Source organism: Nicotiana tomentosiformis, chromosome 12, assembly GCF_000390325.3.
Source record: "Nicotiana tomentosiformis chromosome 12, ASM39032v3, whole genome shotgun sequence".
Taxonomy (NCBI): domain Eukaryota; kingdom Viridiplantae; phylum Streptophyta; class Magnoliopsida; order Solanales; family Solanaceae; genus Nicotiana; species Nicotiana tomentosiformis.
In genome coordinates, this window is record NC_090823.1 from 49,873,764 (window position 1) to 49,893,182 (window position 19,419).

At 41.4% G+C, this 19,419-nt stretch overlaps 1 protein-coding gene across 3 annotated transcripts; it reads right to left on the bottom strand.

Moving 5' to 3' along the window:
* Nucleotides 1–3,109: 3,109 nt before the first annotated feature.
* LOC104120776 (uncharacterized) lies at nucleotides 3,110–13,911 on the bottom strand. 3 transcript variants are annotated; one of them, XM_070191639.1, is made up of 5 exons: nucleotides 13,664–13,911; nucleotides 8,709–8,972; nucleotides 8,298–8,366; nucleotides 7,058–7,117; nucleotides 3,110–5,839 (listed from the first exon to the last, which is right to left on the bottom strand). In XM_070191639.1, exon 5 carries the CDS (start codon nucleotides 4,014–4,016, stop codon nucleotides 3,180–3,182), a length of 837 nt encoding a protein of 278 aa, XP_070047740.1. In that variant the 5' UTR covers nucleotides 4,017–5,839; nucleotides 7,058–7,117; nucleotides 8,298–8,366; nucleotides 8,709–8,972; nucleotides 13,664–13,911; the 3' UTR covers nucleotides 3,110–3,179. The 3 variants fall into 3 exon arrangements, with proteins under 3 accessions (XP_070047740.1, XP_070047741.1, XP_070047739.1); XM_070191640.1 differs by lacking the exon at nucleotides 8,709–8,972 and adding an exon at nucleotides 13,038–13,113; XM_070191638.1 differs by lacking the exon at nucleotides 8,709–8,972.
* Nucleotides 13,912–19,419: the final 5,508 nt, after the last annotated feature.

The window sequence follows — 19,419 nt, forward strand, 5'->3', positions numbered from 1 at the left end:
TTATAGCTCTCAACTCTACGTTACCCACTCAATACCTCTCGGTCAGAGAATGATTTTTCCTAATTTGCCTTTCTCAAGTCCAAATGGGTATAAACCAAAACAGTTGATAAGAGCTCAAGTCAGGTTATTACTATCTCTAGTTTGAACCCTTTAATTAGGTTAATCAATCTCTCAATTAACCCAATTCCTTGTTAGCTAAGTTAGCCTAGACTAGGCCCCTCTTTCTCAAGTAGAGACTAAGTCAAATAGGTATGAATCAATGTTTGCAACCATTAATTCTAAATTGAAGCATAAACTAAGCTAAATAATCAACACCCAATCATAAACAAGCATTCAATTAGATACCCATAAGGTTTACACACTAAGGTTTGGTTACACCCTAGAAAAAGTCTAGCTACACATAATGGAAATTGCAGAAAATAGAGAAGAAAAGCTAATTAAACTCATAATGGAAGATTAAAATGATGAAATCTAATGTTAAAACACCAAAATAATGTAAAACTTCCTAAAATAGTAAAGAAAAACGGCTACAACAGCTTCTATATCAAGCAAAGGCGATTGTTAGTTGCAATTCAATGTTCAAACATACCCAAGAAACATGCAAGTAAGATATAAACCAGAAGACACAGTGAGGGTACACAGTCAAAGCATGCTTGCAGGAAACCAGATCTGCGGTCCGCATAATTTTCTTGCGGCCACAGATTTTGACTTGCGGACCGCATAATTTTGTCTTGTGGTCGCAAAAGTGAAGTGCGGTCCGCATAATTTCACTTGCGGCCGCACCTTTGAATCCCAAAAAGTGTCAACTCTCTGATGACAGAGAATTGGCTGATACGTGGATGTAACCTATTTTCTGCAGTCCACACAATTAGACATGCGATCGCATATTTGAGTCAAAACGTGTAGACTCTATGATGACAGTAAAAGGGCTGTTTTGAGGCCGTGATGAGAAATCTGTTGTCCGCACGTTTTATCTTGTAGTTCGCGATTCACAGAGGCTCATGGACTTGGTCTTTTTGCATACTTTCTGATCTTGGACTCTTAGCCTAGTTCTGCGGCCTCACATTGCTGAAAGTTCTGTTAGATTTTTCTTCTTGGTTTGCAGCCGCAGATGGAATTCAGTGGACCGCACATTTGTACTTCTGCGCCCTTTATTGCGTTGTGCTCCGGAACACTCCTTTTTTAGTCGGATTTCATCTCGGGATACCAAACTTCCAATTCCTACAATTTTGCACAATTTCATTAGTTTCAGGAACACAATCCAATACTTTTCTGACTAAAACAAAAGCTAAAAAGTGCTAATAAGCAGTCAAAATCCCCACTTATCAACTTTCCCAAACTTAAGTCTTTGCTTGTCCTCAAGCAAATAAATTAGTTCCCACCCCCAAAAGTTAAGGGTCATTTCAGCGAGTCGAAGGTGAGCCATCCACACATCAGTTGGGACCAACAATTACCCATACTACTCATGTATTATCAACAAGGCGACAAGTAAAACATTCATTCACATATAGTTCTAATGTGACATTTGAGTTTCAAGAATAGACTTTACTCATCAAGGACTCTTGCTATATCATGTAGGTCATGGTGGACTCCAAACTCTTCCTCCTCTACTTTCCATTTGCCAGGCTCACTTAAGAAATTTAGCACTCGATCCAAAGATTTATGAAAGGTTTACTCATCTCTCTCAAGAGAATGTCACAAGTACGGCTTCAAGTACTATAGGCTTGCGCCTCATGTAGATCCCCACTAATGTAAGCTCACTCGGCTTGAAATCAAGTAGGACTTCTTTCAGAATGTAATAAAGGCTTTTGGATTAGGATCAGATACAATATGGGTGAGTGGTTACACCTTTCCTTAAGCACTCCATCTTTCATTTCTCGACTCACACTTTGCCAATTCTTAGAGGAACTTTCTTTTCATTGAGGACTAGAGAGACTTAACATCACTCTTTCTTGATCATTTCATTCTTTTTCTCTCTTTTTTATTTCTCTATGTTTGGAATCATTACCTCTTTTTGAATCCATTCAACCCCTCCACTTATTCACTTTTTGCATTTTTCTTTTTGTTCTTTTCTTTTCTTGCCTTCTCTTCTCATAGAGATCATTTCTTTTCTCTTTTTGTGCCTTGATACCTTTTTCAAGTTCCTCGTCTCTCCCCCAAACTTACGTTTTAAGCCATTGATTTTACGAGAGTGTTAAGGAAAGCCCGGGTGCCAAGAGAGGGTCACGACCAAACGGGTAACGGCTTGTAACATGGTTATCAAATGAGAAAGGCTAGAGGCTTAAAGGGGTTGATTAGGGATAATGACATTGGTTGGAAATAGAAAACTCAAACGGGCCAAGGAGAACCTACAATCACTTCTCAAACCAAGCAAAACTTAGGATTTTGCCTTGAAACACATTCGGGGCAAGTTCTAGACCCTTCACATGGATACTTGGATTAGCAACAATTCATCTCACCCCTCACGCAACCGGATTGTTAAAGAGGACAGAGTCGAGGACCCACAACGACCACATTCAAGTTTAAAGATCACTATGGTCCAATTAAACCACTCGATAATTGCCAAAGTCAACACAAGAGTCACAAAGTTACTAACTAGAATTATTTCTTTCAAAAACCTTGTCTTTAACCATAATCACGTAGTTAAGTGTGTTGGTATCAATTGAAGCATGGTTGACTCTTCAAGCATGCCTTAATTAGGTCTTTTTATTCATTACTACTACTATTATTACCTAAACACAAAAACAGACTCATTACCTTAAGAAGGTTGTCACGCCATCCATCGTTGGGTTGAGTCACCCGGTTCACGCAACAACTACCTTTAGAAAGAACCGTGGCATTAAGAAAACCAAAGGCTTATTATCTACTAAAACATAAAAAGAAGCTACTAAATCAAACAAAGAAGCTACTAAATCAAACAAAGAACTAATAAAAAAACAAAAATAAAGAAGCTAATAAACAAAAACTACTGAAGATAGAATGAATATACATAATGAGAGAAAGAGAGAGAATATATACATAATAAGAAAAGAGAAAATAATTTCAAGTTATTACATTCCAAATATCTCAAAATGTATCAAATATAATTAATAAACTCTACCCCCCCGAATAAAGATAAGCATTGTCCCCAATGCTTAACAAAATAAGAGTAAAAGAGGGAAAAGTGTGAAGAAAACTCCCTATAGCTCCTTGGACATTTCTGTGTCCCCAACAATGTCATCGCCCTCCGGCTCAACCAATTGGATATCATCATCCTCGACTCTGGGTGTGGCCGGGTTGGCGAACATCTCGCGCACTGCCTCAGCAGTGTCGGTAGCAAGGTCTGGCTCGTCAGACTGGCCAGTTGGTGCTACCAGTGCAGATGGTGCCGCAGGATCTGGTGCCGACTGATGCGGGTCAAGTAACATGTCAAATGGAAGATCTCCGACTGTAGCAATTCTGTGCACCTCTTTCTGGAGCTTATCCACTGACTTCTTGCTGGCCTGGGATATCCGCATCTTCTTTACTTCCTTTCCCAGCTCTTCGATCAATGACCCATGCTGTACCAAGGTAGCCATAATAGTGTTCTGGTTCTCTAGGAGCTTCTTCAATGTCTCTTCAACTGTCGGGGGAAATTGAGGTGCCTGAACAGAAGACTGCGCGGCAACAACATTGGATAAGTCAGACAGCTTTGTAGTGGCTGTCTGCATCCAGTTGTTGAGGCTCGCCAATTTTTGGGAGAATTGCAGCGCAGAAAGTGGGACAGTAGGCATGGGCACCGGCTTCAAAGCTGAGGTGGGAGCTGTGGAAGGAACTGCAGTAGGGGCTGTGGATAATAGCGGAGGCATAGCTGCGGCACTGAAGGAAGGCTCGACTGAAGTGGATGGAACATCAACTACCTCAGCAGCTACCGTAGCTGGCTCATCAGACTGGCTCGCGGTGGTAGGAGGCTGAACTTTCTTCTTTGGATTGTTCGCACCCATCAGTGAATACCAAGTAAAAGGCTTCTTCGACCTCACCTTTGTGTCATAATCCATCGGCTCTACCCTTGCATGAAATATTCTGTAATAGTGTTTGGATACAGGTAGGACGAGTCATCTTGCCGAGAAATCACTGAGATGTTGGCCGACATCACGGCCCCCACATTGATAGGGTACCCTACCATAATAGAAGCAACCAGAACTGCCCGAGGAATCGGAAGGTAAGTCTCATTCTGGCTCGGGTCCAGTCTGCTGCAGCCAAAGGTTTGCCACCCCTTTGCCTCCAAACTCAAAGTGCTCCGGTGGATAGGAACCCCAGCGGCAATCCATGGAGATTGTGGCCCTGGTGCTGTTAGAATCTCCGCTAACCAAGGTTGGGTTGCGTCTCCCAATGAATACTTCTCCAAATATTCCTTTGGCTCAACATCTTCGAAGCCCAAGTACGTGTTGAGTGTATGCTGATCAAATCTCACTTTTACGTTACGTATTTTAGTCAATTTTGTCCCCTTTTTGATGTGATCCACATTTGCATAGAATTCACGGACCAGGTACTCTTTGGCGTCCACTACACTTTGAGTGAACCACATCCACCCCTTGTGTTCCCTGAACTGTCTCAACACTGCTGGGTTGTACCTCTCCAAACTTTCAACTAAAACTGTCGCTCAAGAGTTAGCGACCTCACTGGCCACCATGTACAAAAGCTGGTGAAGGCAGGCAAGCTAACAAATTGGTCCTCCCAAATCTCTTTCTTCTTCGACCTTTCAAGGCTGACAGCTGTAGCATCTCGCCCTCTGCCATCATCGGGAATATCCTGAACTAGTGTATCTTGTGCCTCAGGGACAGGGGTAGCCGATGGCTCAAAAGCCTGACTAGCACTCTCTGAGTCCTCGGAAGTGCTATGAGATGAGGATGGCTCGTCCCTGAGCTGGTATCTCCCTGGCGGCCTCGACTGTACGGCCGGCTACTCATGAACAGAGGCTGAGTTGCCCTCTGATTCTTCCCTAGATGGGACATATGAGCTCGTCTCGGAGAGATCTGCACCTCTCCCTCTACCGGTTGTAGCTTTCTTTGTAATTGTATTTTGTTGGCCAAGGGGTAGGGTACTCTTGCCTCGACCCCGAGAAGGTTCACCCCTCCCTTTAGATGTGTCGCCTCGTCCCCTAGATCGAACCATTGTCTGTATCAAGCAAAGGCGATTGTTAGTAGCAATTCAATGTTCAAACATACCCAGGAGACATGCGAGTAAGATATAAACTAGAAGACACAGTGAGGGTACACAGTCAAAGCATGCTTGCAGGAAACTAGATCTGCGATCCGCACAATTTTTTTGCGGCTGCAGATTTGGACTTGCTAACCGCACAATTTTATCTTGCGGCCGCAAAAGTGAAGTACATTCCGCACAATTTCACTTGCGGTCGCACCTCTAAATCCCAAAAAGTGCCAACTCTCTGATGACAGAGAATTGGGTAATGTGCGACCGCAACCTATTTTCTGTGATCCGCACAATTAGACCTGCGGCCACACATTTGAGTCAAAAAGTGTAGACTCTCTGATGACAGTAAAAGGGCTGTTTTGCGGCCATGATGGGAAATCTGCGATCCGCACGTTTTATCTTGCAGTTCATAATTCACAAAAGCTCCTGAACTTGGTCTTTTTGCATACTCTCTGATCTTTGACTCTAACCTAGTTCTGCGGTCGCACATGTTATGTGCGGTCCGCATATTGCTGAAAATTCTGTTAGATTTTTTTTCTTGGTTTGCAGCCGCAGATGGAATTCTGTGGACCGCACATTTGTGCTTTTGCGCCCTTTATTGCCTTGTGTTTCGGAACACTTCTTTTTGAGTCGGATTTCATCTCGGGAGACCAACCTTCCAGCGTTCCTGCAATTTTACACAATTTTATTAGTTTCAGGAACACAATTCAATCCTTTCGGACTAAAACAAAAGATAAAAGGTGCTAATAAGCAGCCAAAATCCCCACTTATCATCATCCTATTTTTTTTCATATCTGGTTATGCCTCATGATTCTTTGAGTGCTCCTGTCTATGTGTCCACGCTTGTGAGAGATTATATTATTGTAGATCATTTTTATCGCTCGTGTGTGATTTATATCGGGATCTTTGAGACTAGGGTAGACTTTCTACTTCTTGATATGGTGGACTTTGATGTTATCTTGGGTATGGATTGGTTGTCACATTATCATGCTATTTTTGATTGTCACGCCAAGAGGGTGACCTTAGCCATGCCGGGGTTGCCTCGATTAGAGTGGAGAGGGACTCTTGGCCATTCTACTAGCAGAGTTATTTCTTATGTGAAGGCTCGGCATATGGTCGAGAAGAGATGTCTAGCATATTTGGCCTATATCCGTGATTCTAGTACGGAGGTTCCTTCCATGGATTCAGTACCAGTTGTGCGCGAGTTTCCAGAGGTGTTTCCTGCAGATTTGCCGGGGATGCCACCCGACAGAGATATCGACTTCTGTATTGACTTGACTCCGGGCACTCAACCCATTTCTATTCCACCATACCGTATGGCCCCAGTTAAGTTGAAGGAACTGATGGAGCAGTTGCAGGATTTACTTGATAAGGGATTCATTAGACCTAGTGTCTCGCCCTGGGGTGCACCAGTGTTGTTCGTGAAGAAGGAGGATGGTTCGATGAGGATGTGTATAGATTATCGGCAGTTGAACAAAGTCACTATCAAGAACGAGTATCCATTGCCGAGGATTGATGACTTATTTGATCAGCTTCAGGGTGCCAAAGTATTTTCGAAGATTGATCTAAGATTTGGCTACCATCAGTTGAAGATTAGAGCATCAAATGTGTCACGACCCCAAATTCCCTCCGTAGGAGGTCGTGATGGCACCTATTCTCTAAGACTAGGTAAGCCTATCAATGCGGAATAATAATAATAATAAATATCTGAAATAAATAAACTACAATTCAAACAATTACAACTCCCAAAACCCGGTAAAATAAGTCACAAGCTTCTAAGAATTTATTCTCTACGTCTCTATACATCAGAGTCTAAAACAAATAAGGAAGACAATATAGTAAGATAGAAGGAGACTTCGGAGTCTGCGGACGCTGGCAGATATACCTCGAAGTCTTCTCGTACAACTAGTTTACTGATGTCTGGTCTGATAAGATATACCTGGATCTGCACAAAAAGATGTGTAGAAACGTAGTATGAGTGCACCACAACGGTACCCAGTAAGTGCCAAGCCTAACCTCGGTAGAGTAGTGACGAGGTCAGGTCAGGCCCTACTGGAAAATAAATAATGGCATGTAAAATGTTTAACAATATAATAATATAAAATGACAATGGAAATGAATCAAGTAATATGTCACCATTTAATTACACCAAATAATGGCAATTAATACCTCGTGGAAACAAAAACAGAATTCTTTTCAACTTTAAGAAAATCACAATAATAATCAAAGGCAACTGCGGCCATAAATCAATATCAACAAGGGCACTCCCGAGGTACCGCCTCGTAGTCCCAAATCATAAATAAATTCACAATATCTCATTTTCTTATATTACCGCGGGAGCCTTCACAATTTATTTTAAAGAAAATATTTTTTTCCGAAATAGCATCTCGCGTTTTAGCCATCCTTATCACACCGCATGACTTCTAGTAGATTCCCCTACTAGTCACGCGTATCAAGCCATCCTTATCTCACCGCATGCGTTTCAACACCCAAACATTATACCACCGTATGCGTATCAATATCACAATATATCACAATTTTCACCTCAAGTGCCCAAATATTTCAATTTGTCAAAATAAATCAACAATATTTTTTTCCATAAATAAGAACTCACGGCTCATGCCATAATAATTCAACAATAATATTTTTTCATAAATAAGAGCTCACGACTCCATCACAATGAGTACGAAAATCTCACAAAAATATTCGGGAATAAATAACTGCACAGAATAATATTTCAAAATTTTAATACATTGCTTCAATACCAAATTTAAAATGTCAAATAATTCATATTAATAATATTTAATTTAAAGAAAATCAACCTTCCAATAATGCACAGAATAAAAGAAACCAAGTTTCAACTAAACAGGTAAAATAATTAGCAGGAAAAGGTCAAGCAAATTTAAAATATAAACATTTAGATCAATGATGAAGAATATAACAAGGTAAAATTATTTAATTAATATGCAACAGCGATCTACACAATTTAAAGACATAACCTTTCACATTTAGCCCATTTACACACTCGTCACCTCGTGTACATGACTTTCAACACATTTTAATTTTCACATTAATACCAATCCTAGGGAAAATTTTCCATACACAAGGTTAGACAAGTCACTTACCTCGACTTGCTTCAATTTAATCATGTAGTATGCCTTTTCCTCGACTTTCCGACGCCAATCGACTCGTATCTGGTCATAATTAATGCAATATAGTCAACAAAAATTATAGAATCAATACCATAAGAAAATACTACATTTTTCAATAAAATCCTAAATTAGTCCAAAAATTGCCTGTGGGGCCCATGTCTCGGAATCCGGCAAAACATATAAAATACGACAACTCATTCAATTACGAGTCCAACCATACCAGTTTCACTCAAATCAGACTCTAAATCGACACCGAAATCTCAAAAATTCATTTTTATGAGATTTCTAAAAATTTCCCAAGTTTCCATCTCAATACACTAATTAAATGGTGAAAATAATGATATATTTGTGTATATTGACCAAATCCGAGTTAGAATCACTTACCCAAATATTTTTCCTTGAAAATCTGTCAAAAATCGCTTCTGTTCAAGCTCAAGTTCGTCAAAAATGGAAAATGGGATGAAATCCCCAGTTTTATAAACTGCCAAGGCAGCCATCGATCATGCCTTCGATCTTTATGGCCCTCGATCCTGGGCCTTCGAGCATTGCCTTCGATTATGGCCCTCGAGCTGGGCCTTCGATCCTGAGCCTCGTCCTTGTCTTCGACCCTGGCCTTTGACCCTGGGCTCGATTTCTGGGCTTCGATTTCTGCATTTCCAGCATAAGAAAATTGCAACAGCTTTTTAAGTCCAACTTTTGATCCGTTAACCATCCGAAACTCACCCAAGGCCCTCGGGACCTCAACCAAATATACCAACAAGTCCTAAAATATCATACGAACTTATTTAAAACCTCAAATCACATCAAACAACACTAAAATCACAAATCACACCCCAATTCAAGCTTAATGAACTTTGAAACTTTCAATTTCTACAAATGACGTCGGAACCTATCAAATCAAGTCCGATTGACCTCAAATTTTGCACACATGTCATAAATGACATAACGGAGCTGTGAAAATTTTCAAAACTGGATTCCGACCCCGATATCAAAAAGTCAATTCTCCGGTCAAACTTTCAAAATTAAATTCCTATTTTAGCCATTTCAAGCCTAATTTAACTACGGACTTCCAAATAAAATTTCGAACAAGCTCCTAAGTCCAAAATCACCATACAGAGCTGTTTGAATCATCAAAATTCTATTCCGAGGTCGTTTTCTCAAAATGTTGACCGAAGTCAAACTTAGCATTTTAAGGCCAACTTAAGGAATCAAGTGTTCCGATTTCAACCCGAACACTTCCAAATCCCGAACCAACCATCCCCGCAAGTCATAAATTTATAAAAGCATATACGGGAAGTTTTATTTAGTGGAACGAAGTTCTAAAAGTCAAAATGACCGGTTGGGTCATTACAAAATGTCCCTAAGATAGCTTTTCGGACTCGGTATGGTCACTATGAGTTCCTACTATGTCATTTGGTTTGACAAATTCCCCAACAACATTTATGGATTTGATAAATCGGGTATTCAAGCCCTATTTGAATTTTTCTGTGATCGTCTTCATTGATGATATTTTGGTCTACTCCCGCAGTTGAGAGAAACATGAGCAACATCTTCGGATCGTACTTCAGACCTTGGGGGATAGTCAGTTATATGCCAAGCTTTAAAAGTGCGAGTTCTGGTTGGACACAGTTGCGTTTTTCGGCCATGTTGTATCTTCGGAGGGCATTAAGGTGGATCCTAAGAAGATTGACGCAGTTCAGAACTAGCCTAGACCTACTTTAGCTACAGAGATCCGGAGCTTCTTGAGTTTGGCGGGTTATTATCGCTGGTTCGTGGAAGGGTTTTCATCTATCTCAGCCCCATTGACCAAGTTGACCCAGAAGAATGCTCTTTTCAGATGGTCTGATGAGTGTGAGTTGAGCTTTCAGAAGCTCAAGACTGCTTTGACCACAACTCCAGTTCTAGTTTTGTCGTCAGCATCGGGTTCATATGCAGTTTATTGTGATGCTCCGCGGGTTGGCATCAGATGTGTCTTGATGAAGGAGGGTAGGGTGATTGCATATACTTCGTGTTAGCTGAAGCCCATGAGAGTTGACAGCCATTATGCACGCATTGAAGATTTGGAGGCATTATCTCTACAGCGCGTCGTGTGAGGTATTCACATATCATCGGATTCTACAACACTTGTTTAAGAAAAAGGATCTAAACTTGAGGCAGCGGAGGTGGTTAGAGCTATTAAAAGACTATGATATTACCATTTTGTACCATCTTGGGAAGGCCAATGTGGTGGCCGATGCCTTAAGCAGAAAGGCTGAGAGTATGGGTAGCCTTGCATATATTCCAATTGGTGAGAGACCGCTAGCATTGGATGTTTAGGCTTTGGCCAATCAGCTCGTGAGGTAAGATATTTCGGAGCCTAGTCGGGTTCTTGCTTGTGTGGTTTCTCGGTCTTCTTTGTATGAGCGGATCAGAGCACGTCAGTATGACGACCTTCATTTGCTTGTTCTTAAGGACACAGTGCAACGCGGTGATGCCAAGGAGGTTTTTATTAGAGATGATGGGGTGTTACGGATGCAAGGTCCGATTTGTGTGCCTAGTGTGGATGGGTTGTGTGGGTTTATTCTGGAGAAGGCCTACAGTTCGCGGTATTTCATTCATCCGGGTGCCACCAAGATGTATCAGGATTTGAGGTAACACTATTGGTACAGAAGAATGAAGAAAGATATAATGGAGTATGTGGCTCGATGTTTGAATTGTCAACAGGTAAAGTACGAGCACCAGAGGCCGGGCGGTTTGCTTCAAAGACTTGAGATTCCCGAGTGGAAGTGGGAGCATATTACCATGTATTTCGTTGTTGGGATCCCACAAACTTTGAAGAAATTTGATGCAGTGTGGGTTATTGTGGATAGTCTCACTAAGTTTGCACATATTATACCGGTTGTGAATACCTATTCTTCAGAGCAGTTGGCTCAGATCTATATCTGGGAGATTGTTCGTCTTCATGACATGCCGATGTCTATTATCTCCGATCGAGGCACACAGTTCACATGGCATTTATAGAGAACTGTGCAGCGTGAGTTAGGTACGCGGATTGAGTTGAGTACACCATTTCACCCCCCCAGACGGATGGGCAGTCCGAGCACACCATTCAGATCTTGGAGGACATGCTACGCACCTATTTTATGGATTTCGGGGGTTCATGGGATCAATTCTTACCGCTGCGGAGTTTGCCTACAATAACAACTACCAATCAAGTATTCATATGACTCCTTATGAGGCCTTATATGGGCGACAATGTCGTTCTCCAGTTTGCTGGTTTGAGCCGGGAGAGGCTAGGTTGTTGGGCACTGATTTGGTTCGGGATGCCTTGAAGAAAGTCAAGTTGATTCAGGATAGGCTTCGTGCAGCACAGTCTAGACAAAAGAGTTATGCTGATCGGAAGGTTCGTGATGTTGCATATATGGTAGGTGAGAAAGTGTTTCTCAGAATTTCACCCATGAAAGGTGTGATGAGGTTCGGGAAGAAGGGCAAGTTGAGCCCTCGATATATTGGCCTCTTTGAGGTGTTAGAGAGAGTTGGGGAGGTGACCTACAGACTTGCATTGCCACCTAGACTATCGGGTGTTCACCCAGTGTTTCATGTTTCTATGCTCCGGAAGTATTATGGTGATCTGCCACATGTTTTGGACTTCAGCACGGTTCAGTTTGATGAGAATTCAGCCTATGAGGAGGAGCTGATGGCTATTCTAGCCCGACAGGTTCGAAAGTTGAAATCTAGGAGTTTTCCCTCTATGAAAGTGCAATGGAGAGATAGCCGATCAAGGCAGCTACGTGGGAATCCGAGTCCAATATGCGGAGTAGATACCCACACTTTTTCACCAAATCAGGTACTTTTCTATGTTCGTTCGAGGACGAACATTTCTTTTAGAGGTGGAGAATGTGACGACCCGATAGGTAATTGTTTGTTCAATTTCAGTAACCTCCATTGACAAAACCACAGAGCTTCGTATTTATAATCACGGTACTGCTAATCTACATCAAGATTTGAAAACAAACAAGAGTACAACGTGGTGTGCAATGGGATTAGCTGATTATTGGGAAATATTTCTCATGTATAATGACAACAGAACTAAATATTCTTGTGGTGGTAAAATATGTGAATGGTATGTAAATGCATATAGACTTTGTGTTTGGGATGATCAAAGTGGTTGTGCAACGATATTTATTCGCTTGATTTTTTGTGTTAACTAATGTCTTGTGTTGGATCGCGATTGGAATATTGTCAAGATAAAGGAAAAGCCAAGTCATATTTGTTATGGTTATCTTCTTCTACATTACATACTTTTTTCTACGAGCAATATATACTTGCTATTTTTTATATTAGTATTACAACTCCAATCTTAATACTGCACTTGTGATCCCTAGAGTTCCAATAGTTGTCCATTGGAAAATCAACTTTATGTGGGAGCTACACCTCCAAGTTTAACAGAAGTAGTCGGGATAGCATCCATTACACAATGCATTCTTCTTGGCCCCCCTTCTAGTTACATAAGATGATTGACCTATTATTAAGCGTCTAATACTGACCAATGTATTATTACCAATAATAACATTTTAGTCCAAATTAAGTGCGAACAAGAACATTTTATTGGAATTGTTCAGATCCAAGACCAAGAAGCATAAGAAAATGCATATTCAACTAAATGAAATCATTTAATCCACAACTTATGGAACAAAACTTTGAGTTAAAAAGTTTCAGTCTAACAATATATACCTTTTTCAACAAAAATTAGAGATTCGATACCAACAGACAGGCCTTATGAAGAACTAAAAACATCAGCAACATGAACCTAAAACAAAACAAACTTGTTTTAAAACATCACATGTTTTCTTATGCAATCAATTTTGGGTATATATAAAAAGCTACTAAAAGATTAACGTGGAGAAGTAACGATTCAAGAATTATGAGAAAAATGCATGCAAATGCAATAACTTAATTGTCTTTTCAATTCCTGATTTTCTTAATGACAACCCAATTTACAAAAAATCATTCTCTCTTGTTTGCAAGTCTTGTTATACGGTTGAATCTCAGCATACGAAAATCTTGAGACCCTAAGGTCAGTAGACTTGACAAAGATGCTCATCAGATACCCACAAGTTAACCATCTTGATCTTTCCCTTTGTCCTAGAATTACAAACAGCTCTTTCACGGTGATAAGAAACAACACCAAAGCTCCACCAAAAAAGGGGAAAAAACACAGACGAAGAAATTCCTAAATCACTGACATAGTTTAACCAGAGAAGGCAAATTGGAGTACAAATTAAGACCGTTATGTAGAATTACTAAGGGAAAATTATAAATGGAAGAAAGAAAAAAATTAGTAGAAAGTGTAAACTGACCAGTTAATGGGTGTAGCAGCGAAGAACCCAGTGGCAACCGATTTCAACCTGGGTTTTTTCTTGCGTCAGCGGGAAACAAAAAGCGTACTGAACAACGGAATATCAGAAGAAGCAGAACAACTATGGGGATAGATGCAAGAGCAGAAAAGTTAAACGGTGAAACTTATCGGAATCTAGTGTTTTAATAGGAGATGCTTTAATAGAAGAAATCTGAAATGACCAAAATGCCCGAAAATGGACGGTCAGGCTTGTTGATGATTCAGACTTCTTAAGGAGCTAAACTCTCGCTTCTTATATAAGAGAAAATATTGTTTAGCCGAAAAACGGTACAGTCGAATTTGTTCGTAGTTTCTACACAAGTGAATTAATTTGATCCAAAAAGTGATGAAATAACTGATAAAATATGAAATACTTAGTTTTAGAATATAGACGAAACATCAGAGCTAATGAGTCCGGGAACAAGGTTTCCGGGCACAACAATGATAAGATCAAAAGCGAGAGAATAAAGTTGTATTAAAATGCTGTATAGAATGTAGCGTAAGTTAGCCAGGAAATTCCCCCTTTACAATGATAACTGAGCTCTCTATTTATAGCTATCTCTAGGGAAGGAGGTCCTAGGATCATGCCCTTCTTTAATGTCAATTATGAGGGCCATTGATGAAGATGTAACGTTAGACATAAATGCCAAATTTCTTGTAACGGTTCATCATCCTTAATGCTGTAAAATATTTCGTATTAAATGTTACCAAGCACAAAGCATTTAATACTCCTTTTATGATCATTATTCCTTCCGGTGACAAGCGAAATAGCTATGTTCAGTGGCCATCTCCATCTTGTGTTCCACGTGTCCTTCCTTTAAGCGACCACGTGTTATGTCATATTTTTTTCCTATACAAATAGTCCCCCTGCTTTTCGGTGACATAACTTTGTGTTACTGGAAAGTTAGTAGAAACACTCTTTTGGGGGGAATTACTATAACTCTTTTTGAAGGCCACTGACGGTTGATTAGACGCATGTCTCTCCGCATTTAATGCCCCGAACACGTGTCTTCCTATGATTTAGCACGCCTTTTACAGAGATTATCGAGGTAATCGTGGCCATGAATTTAGCCGCCAAAATTTTAGTTATACGCATCATCCTTCTCTTATGTACTTTATAATCTCTCGAACTTCTAATTTGCATCTTTATTTCCCAACTTTTCTCTAATCTTCTTCGAACCAGAAATTTTCCTTCCTTCTATTCCAATGGCTTCCTCTTCAATACGTGCTAGTTCTTCAAAAGGCAAGAACAAAACCGAGGATTCCATTCCTCCAATTGTGGGTTCCATCATCCCAATAAGGCTTAATACTTCGAAGGATTTTGAAGAGAAACTTCCTACTGCTAACCCTCGCACATGTTTTTCACGTATTTTTTCATGTATCCCTTTACTATGGGTGCGTTTTCTTTGAGCGGAGAGCTTGATTCCATGATTGCGGAGTTTTGCCTCGCTACCAAGTGTGTTTGGCACAGGTAAGTCCTTCAGTGTGGAGGACGGTTGTCTGCCTTCGACGTCTGTGCCTAGAAACTGGAGAGGAACTAACCCTAGATCATATGATGAATCTCTATTCCCCCAAAATCTTCCGCGGGGGAATGATAAACCTATGCAAGCGTGGCCACCATGCTTTGCTGTCTAGCATGGACGATGACAACGACCGTGGGTGGATGGAACGGTTCGTTGCAGTTGCCACCAGTGACATTATTCCAACAACGACATCATCCTTTTCGGTTGCTTGGAACCGCTCTCGTAAATTCTCTTTAATACATCTTTTCTTGCTAAATATTCTTTCATGCTTGTATTGATCCTTCAAAATTCGTTTGTTACAGCGACTCGATGGATCCCACCGGTGATAGAAGGCTTGGACCGGTGGGTTCAAAAGATCTTGGACATCACAACGCCCGAAACCCGTTTGTGGAAAGAACTGTCCATTAAGTACGGGTGGAAGGCCAAAAATCATGGTAACTTTAATTTACCTCGTTTCCACTTTTTGTATATAAAGAACTTGATTGAACACTTCTGACTTGCTCATGAAATTAGGTCTACTTGCGGGCTCCGTTAATGTCCACGAGGAGGATGTTTTGGCTTACCCTGCTGATGCGACGAGGTTGCTTCAGGAGGCACTTACTCGAACAGGCGTCTCCGGGCCTGCTTCGGGCGCAAGTGTTTTTTTACGGAGTCCCCGGCCAGAGAACAAGCAACCAAAAAGGAGACGCTCCTCTGCGGCCGGGGAAAAGAACAAGATGGAAAAGGTTGATGCCCCCGAATCATCTCCGGTGGCGATAGTGATTGGTCCTCTTTTCGGGCCGGTCATAGACACTGTGATGATCGAAGATGATGAAGAATCTAGTGATGAGAGGGCTTCTTTACATAGAAGGATACGATCCTCATCATCTCAACAGGATGCTCGACCTGTTGAGACAATTGCAACAGCTGAAGATGACATCTCAGCACTTTGGGAAAACTTTGATTTGGTAGATAATGCCAATTCCCGCTCTCGGGCCCCAATTGATGTAACCGGTACTGCGAGGCTGAGTACCGAGTCCATGCCGTCTTTGGTTGGCGAGCATCAAATAACCAACACTGCATTTGATGTAGCTGTTTCTCACTCTTCCACTTCATCAGCTTCATCTCCACCTTCACCATCACCAGCAACTGCTACATCATTCCCATCTTCATCCACTCTTCCAACAGCGGTTGCTACATCATCTCCATTGGTCGCGCATGACCATGAAGAAGGTTCCCCTCATCCACAGTCCCCAGTTCATGGGAATTTGGGGCAAAATTATGCTGCCCCCTCTGAAGATCCACAAAGGATGAGGAGTATTACCCTTTCGGTCTCCACCGGGTGCAACTTGCTTTCGAGACCGGTGGATCTTGCTAACTATCTGAAGCCTTTGGCTTCAGAAAAAGACTGGGAGAAGATTCAGACACTCTCGGGAGAGTGTTTGTTGAACAATGCTATGCATAACGCCGCAACGGTACATTCATTTCTTCTTCTATTATTTCTTCTACTTTTGAACAAATGTACTCTAAGTTTTACCTCTTCTTGCTTTGTAGGCCAACTTTTTGGCTTCTGAGGGCCTCTAAAGGCTGATTCGTGAGAAGGAAGAACTTACTTCTAAATGGGATCAGCTTTTGGCGGAACGGGACCAGACTATTCTCCGCCTTTCGGAACTGGAAATCAAGGCTACCGAGGCCGTTGTTTTGGAGGCCCATTTGCAGCAGAGCGAGCAAGAAGTAGGGACCCTTAGCCAAGAAATTGGGCCTCTGAGGGTTATATTTGATGAAGCCAAGGCTAAATGGGCAGAAGTCCAGAACGCCATTCTTGCTGCAATCGAGCGCGAGGCTGCCTCCACTGAAAGAGTGATTAATTTGGAAGCAGCCTTAAACTCCAAAAGTAAAGAGCTTGCTGCTGTGGTGGCGAAACATGCCTAGTTGGAGGAGAAGTACAGGAAAACTAATGAGCATAATAGGCTATATAGTTCAATTGCCCGTGAGCTCGATGTCAGTCTCAAATCTGCTAGGTCCGCCCGGGAAAACCTTTCCGCCCGAAATTACTCAACTCAAAGAAGAACTCAAGCACCGAGCGACTTCCCTCATTGTTGAAAAACTTATTCCATATATAGCATGAGGAGAAAAACCTTGGAAGAGGCCAAAACTGGTATCATTGACATTGATGCCAAAATTGCTAAGGCCCGAGAGCTTGAGTTGGCTGCAAAAAAGGACTCCCGGCACAGTTTGACGCTCCAGGTTCTTCTGATTCCGGTTTCGAGTTTTTGGAAACTGAAGAGGGATCGGAAGGTGATGATGCCGAAGACCAAGATGGGGAAAATTTTGAGCCATCGGTGGAACCAACTCCCGGGGATGCGGATACTTCTCTTCCTCCTAATTCCGGAGACGCTGTAACTTAGCTTTTTCTTTCTTTTTCTATTTTATACCTTTATCACTCTAACGCACCCTTGTAAATAAAAACATATTTTTTGCTCAAGTATCGTTTGAGTCTTATTTTCGTTTTAAATATTCATGCAAGTCTTTAACTTTCGTACTTGCTTAAGTATTCTGCGCATGTTGTTCTGTTCGCGCTTTATTATGTATAATCTCTGATGCTTTTTCTTCGAAGCATTTTGGTTTCGAGAATTATCCCTTTTACATGAGGGTTTGAACAAGTATTTGCGTATGCAGCTTCGGGTGTATTTTTTTCTCGATGGCATTATGGATTTCGGGAATTGATTCTTCCGGAACCAACCCTTTAACATGAGGGTTTTTATAAGAGAGGGACCTCTTATATTTACGGTGCTCTTGAAGAGGACGTCTCTTGTTCATTACGGCACAAATATTTGAAGCACTTGTTTAACTTTCAAATGGTAAAATTAATCATCTTTCAGACAAGAAACAAGATAAAAACAAAAGGATTTCATTCCATTTAATTCCTTCTATTTTCAAACGTACATAAGCATTTTGCTATGAAGAAAAGAAATTGCCATGACTTGTGGCTATCTTGTACAACTTGTTTCTACGGGGCTGGATGCGCAATCCCCGGTCCCGATGATGTATTCTATTCTATATTTACGTTCCCCGGTTGACGTGGCATTCAGTGTTGCCTGGCATGCAGTGTTTCCGTAACCTCATATCATTCCCCCAGTGTTCAAATGCGAAGAATGCGAATTGGAATACTGGAAGCCTTGTACCTTCGAAGATCCCACCAATGAATTGCTAGGTGATCCTTCACTCGGCAACATATCCTATTTCCCATTAGGAACCCATGCTATCGAGCGAAAGAATACCTAACAATCCTCTAGTGGTTTGTGCTCGTGAACGATCGGGTAACCTTTTTTCGGTAGCAAACATACCTTCCCGGTGGGAATTTGCTATTGAAGCAAAGATTATCTAATCGTCCCTGAGTGGAAAATTACTTGCTTGCCTTGTTATCAAAGGTCTTATCATTGCTGTCTTCATAGTAAGCTTTCCGTCACTGCCTCGTTAAAAACCTTGCCAAAAAAACCCAATTGGGACAAAAACTGAACGAAGGGAAAAAGAGTGCAACACATACTTTTCGTTTGACTGTTGTTCATCAACAGTAATATCTTTTGAGGTGAGCCACATTCCAGTTGCAAGGCAACTTGTCTCTGTTTTGGTTCTCCAACTCGTATGATCCTTTCCCAGTGATAGCTGAAACCTGGTAAGAGTCTTCCCATGTTGGGCCTAACTTGCCCGAGTTGAGTTCCTGGGTGTTTTGAGTTACCTTCCTCAAGACCAAGTCTCCTACTTTGAAATATCGGAGGTTGGATCTTCGATTATAATATCGTTCCATTCTTTGCTTTTGAGCCGCCATTCTAACATGCGCCAAGTCCCTGCGTTCCTCGAGCAGCTCCAAGTTGACTAGCACTGCTTCGTTGTTCGATCCTTCATTCGCCTCGAAATATCTTAAGGTTAGTTCCCCCTCTTCCACCGGTATTAAAGCTTCTGCACCGTATACAAGGAAAAAAGAGGTCTCTCCCGTGCTTTGACTTGGCCATTGTTCGGTAGGCCCATAGAACCCCAGATAATTCTTCGGGCCAGTTGCCTTTTGCTGCTTCCAACCTTTTTTTAAGGTTTTGAATAATCACTTCGTTTGTTGACTCCACTAGACCATTTGCGCTCGGATGATAAGGTGGAGAGGTAATCCTCTTTATCTTCAAGTCTTCAAGGAACTTTGTAACTTTTGCGCTGATAATCTGCG

Bases quoted from the DNA above. Each gene is read 5' to 3' on its own strand.
- LOC104120776 (XM_070191638.1), bottom strand. From the start codon at position 4,016: ATGGATTATGACACAAAGGTGAGGTCGAAGAAGCCTTTTACTTGGTAT.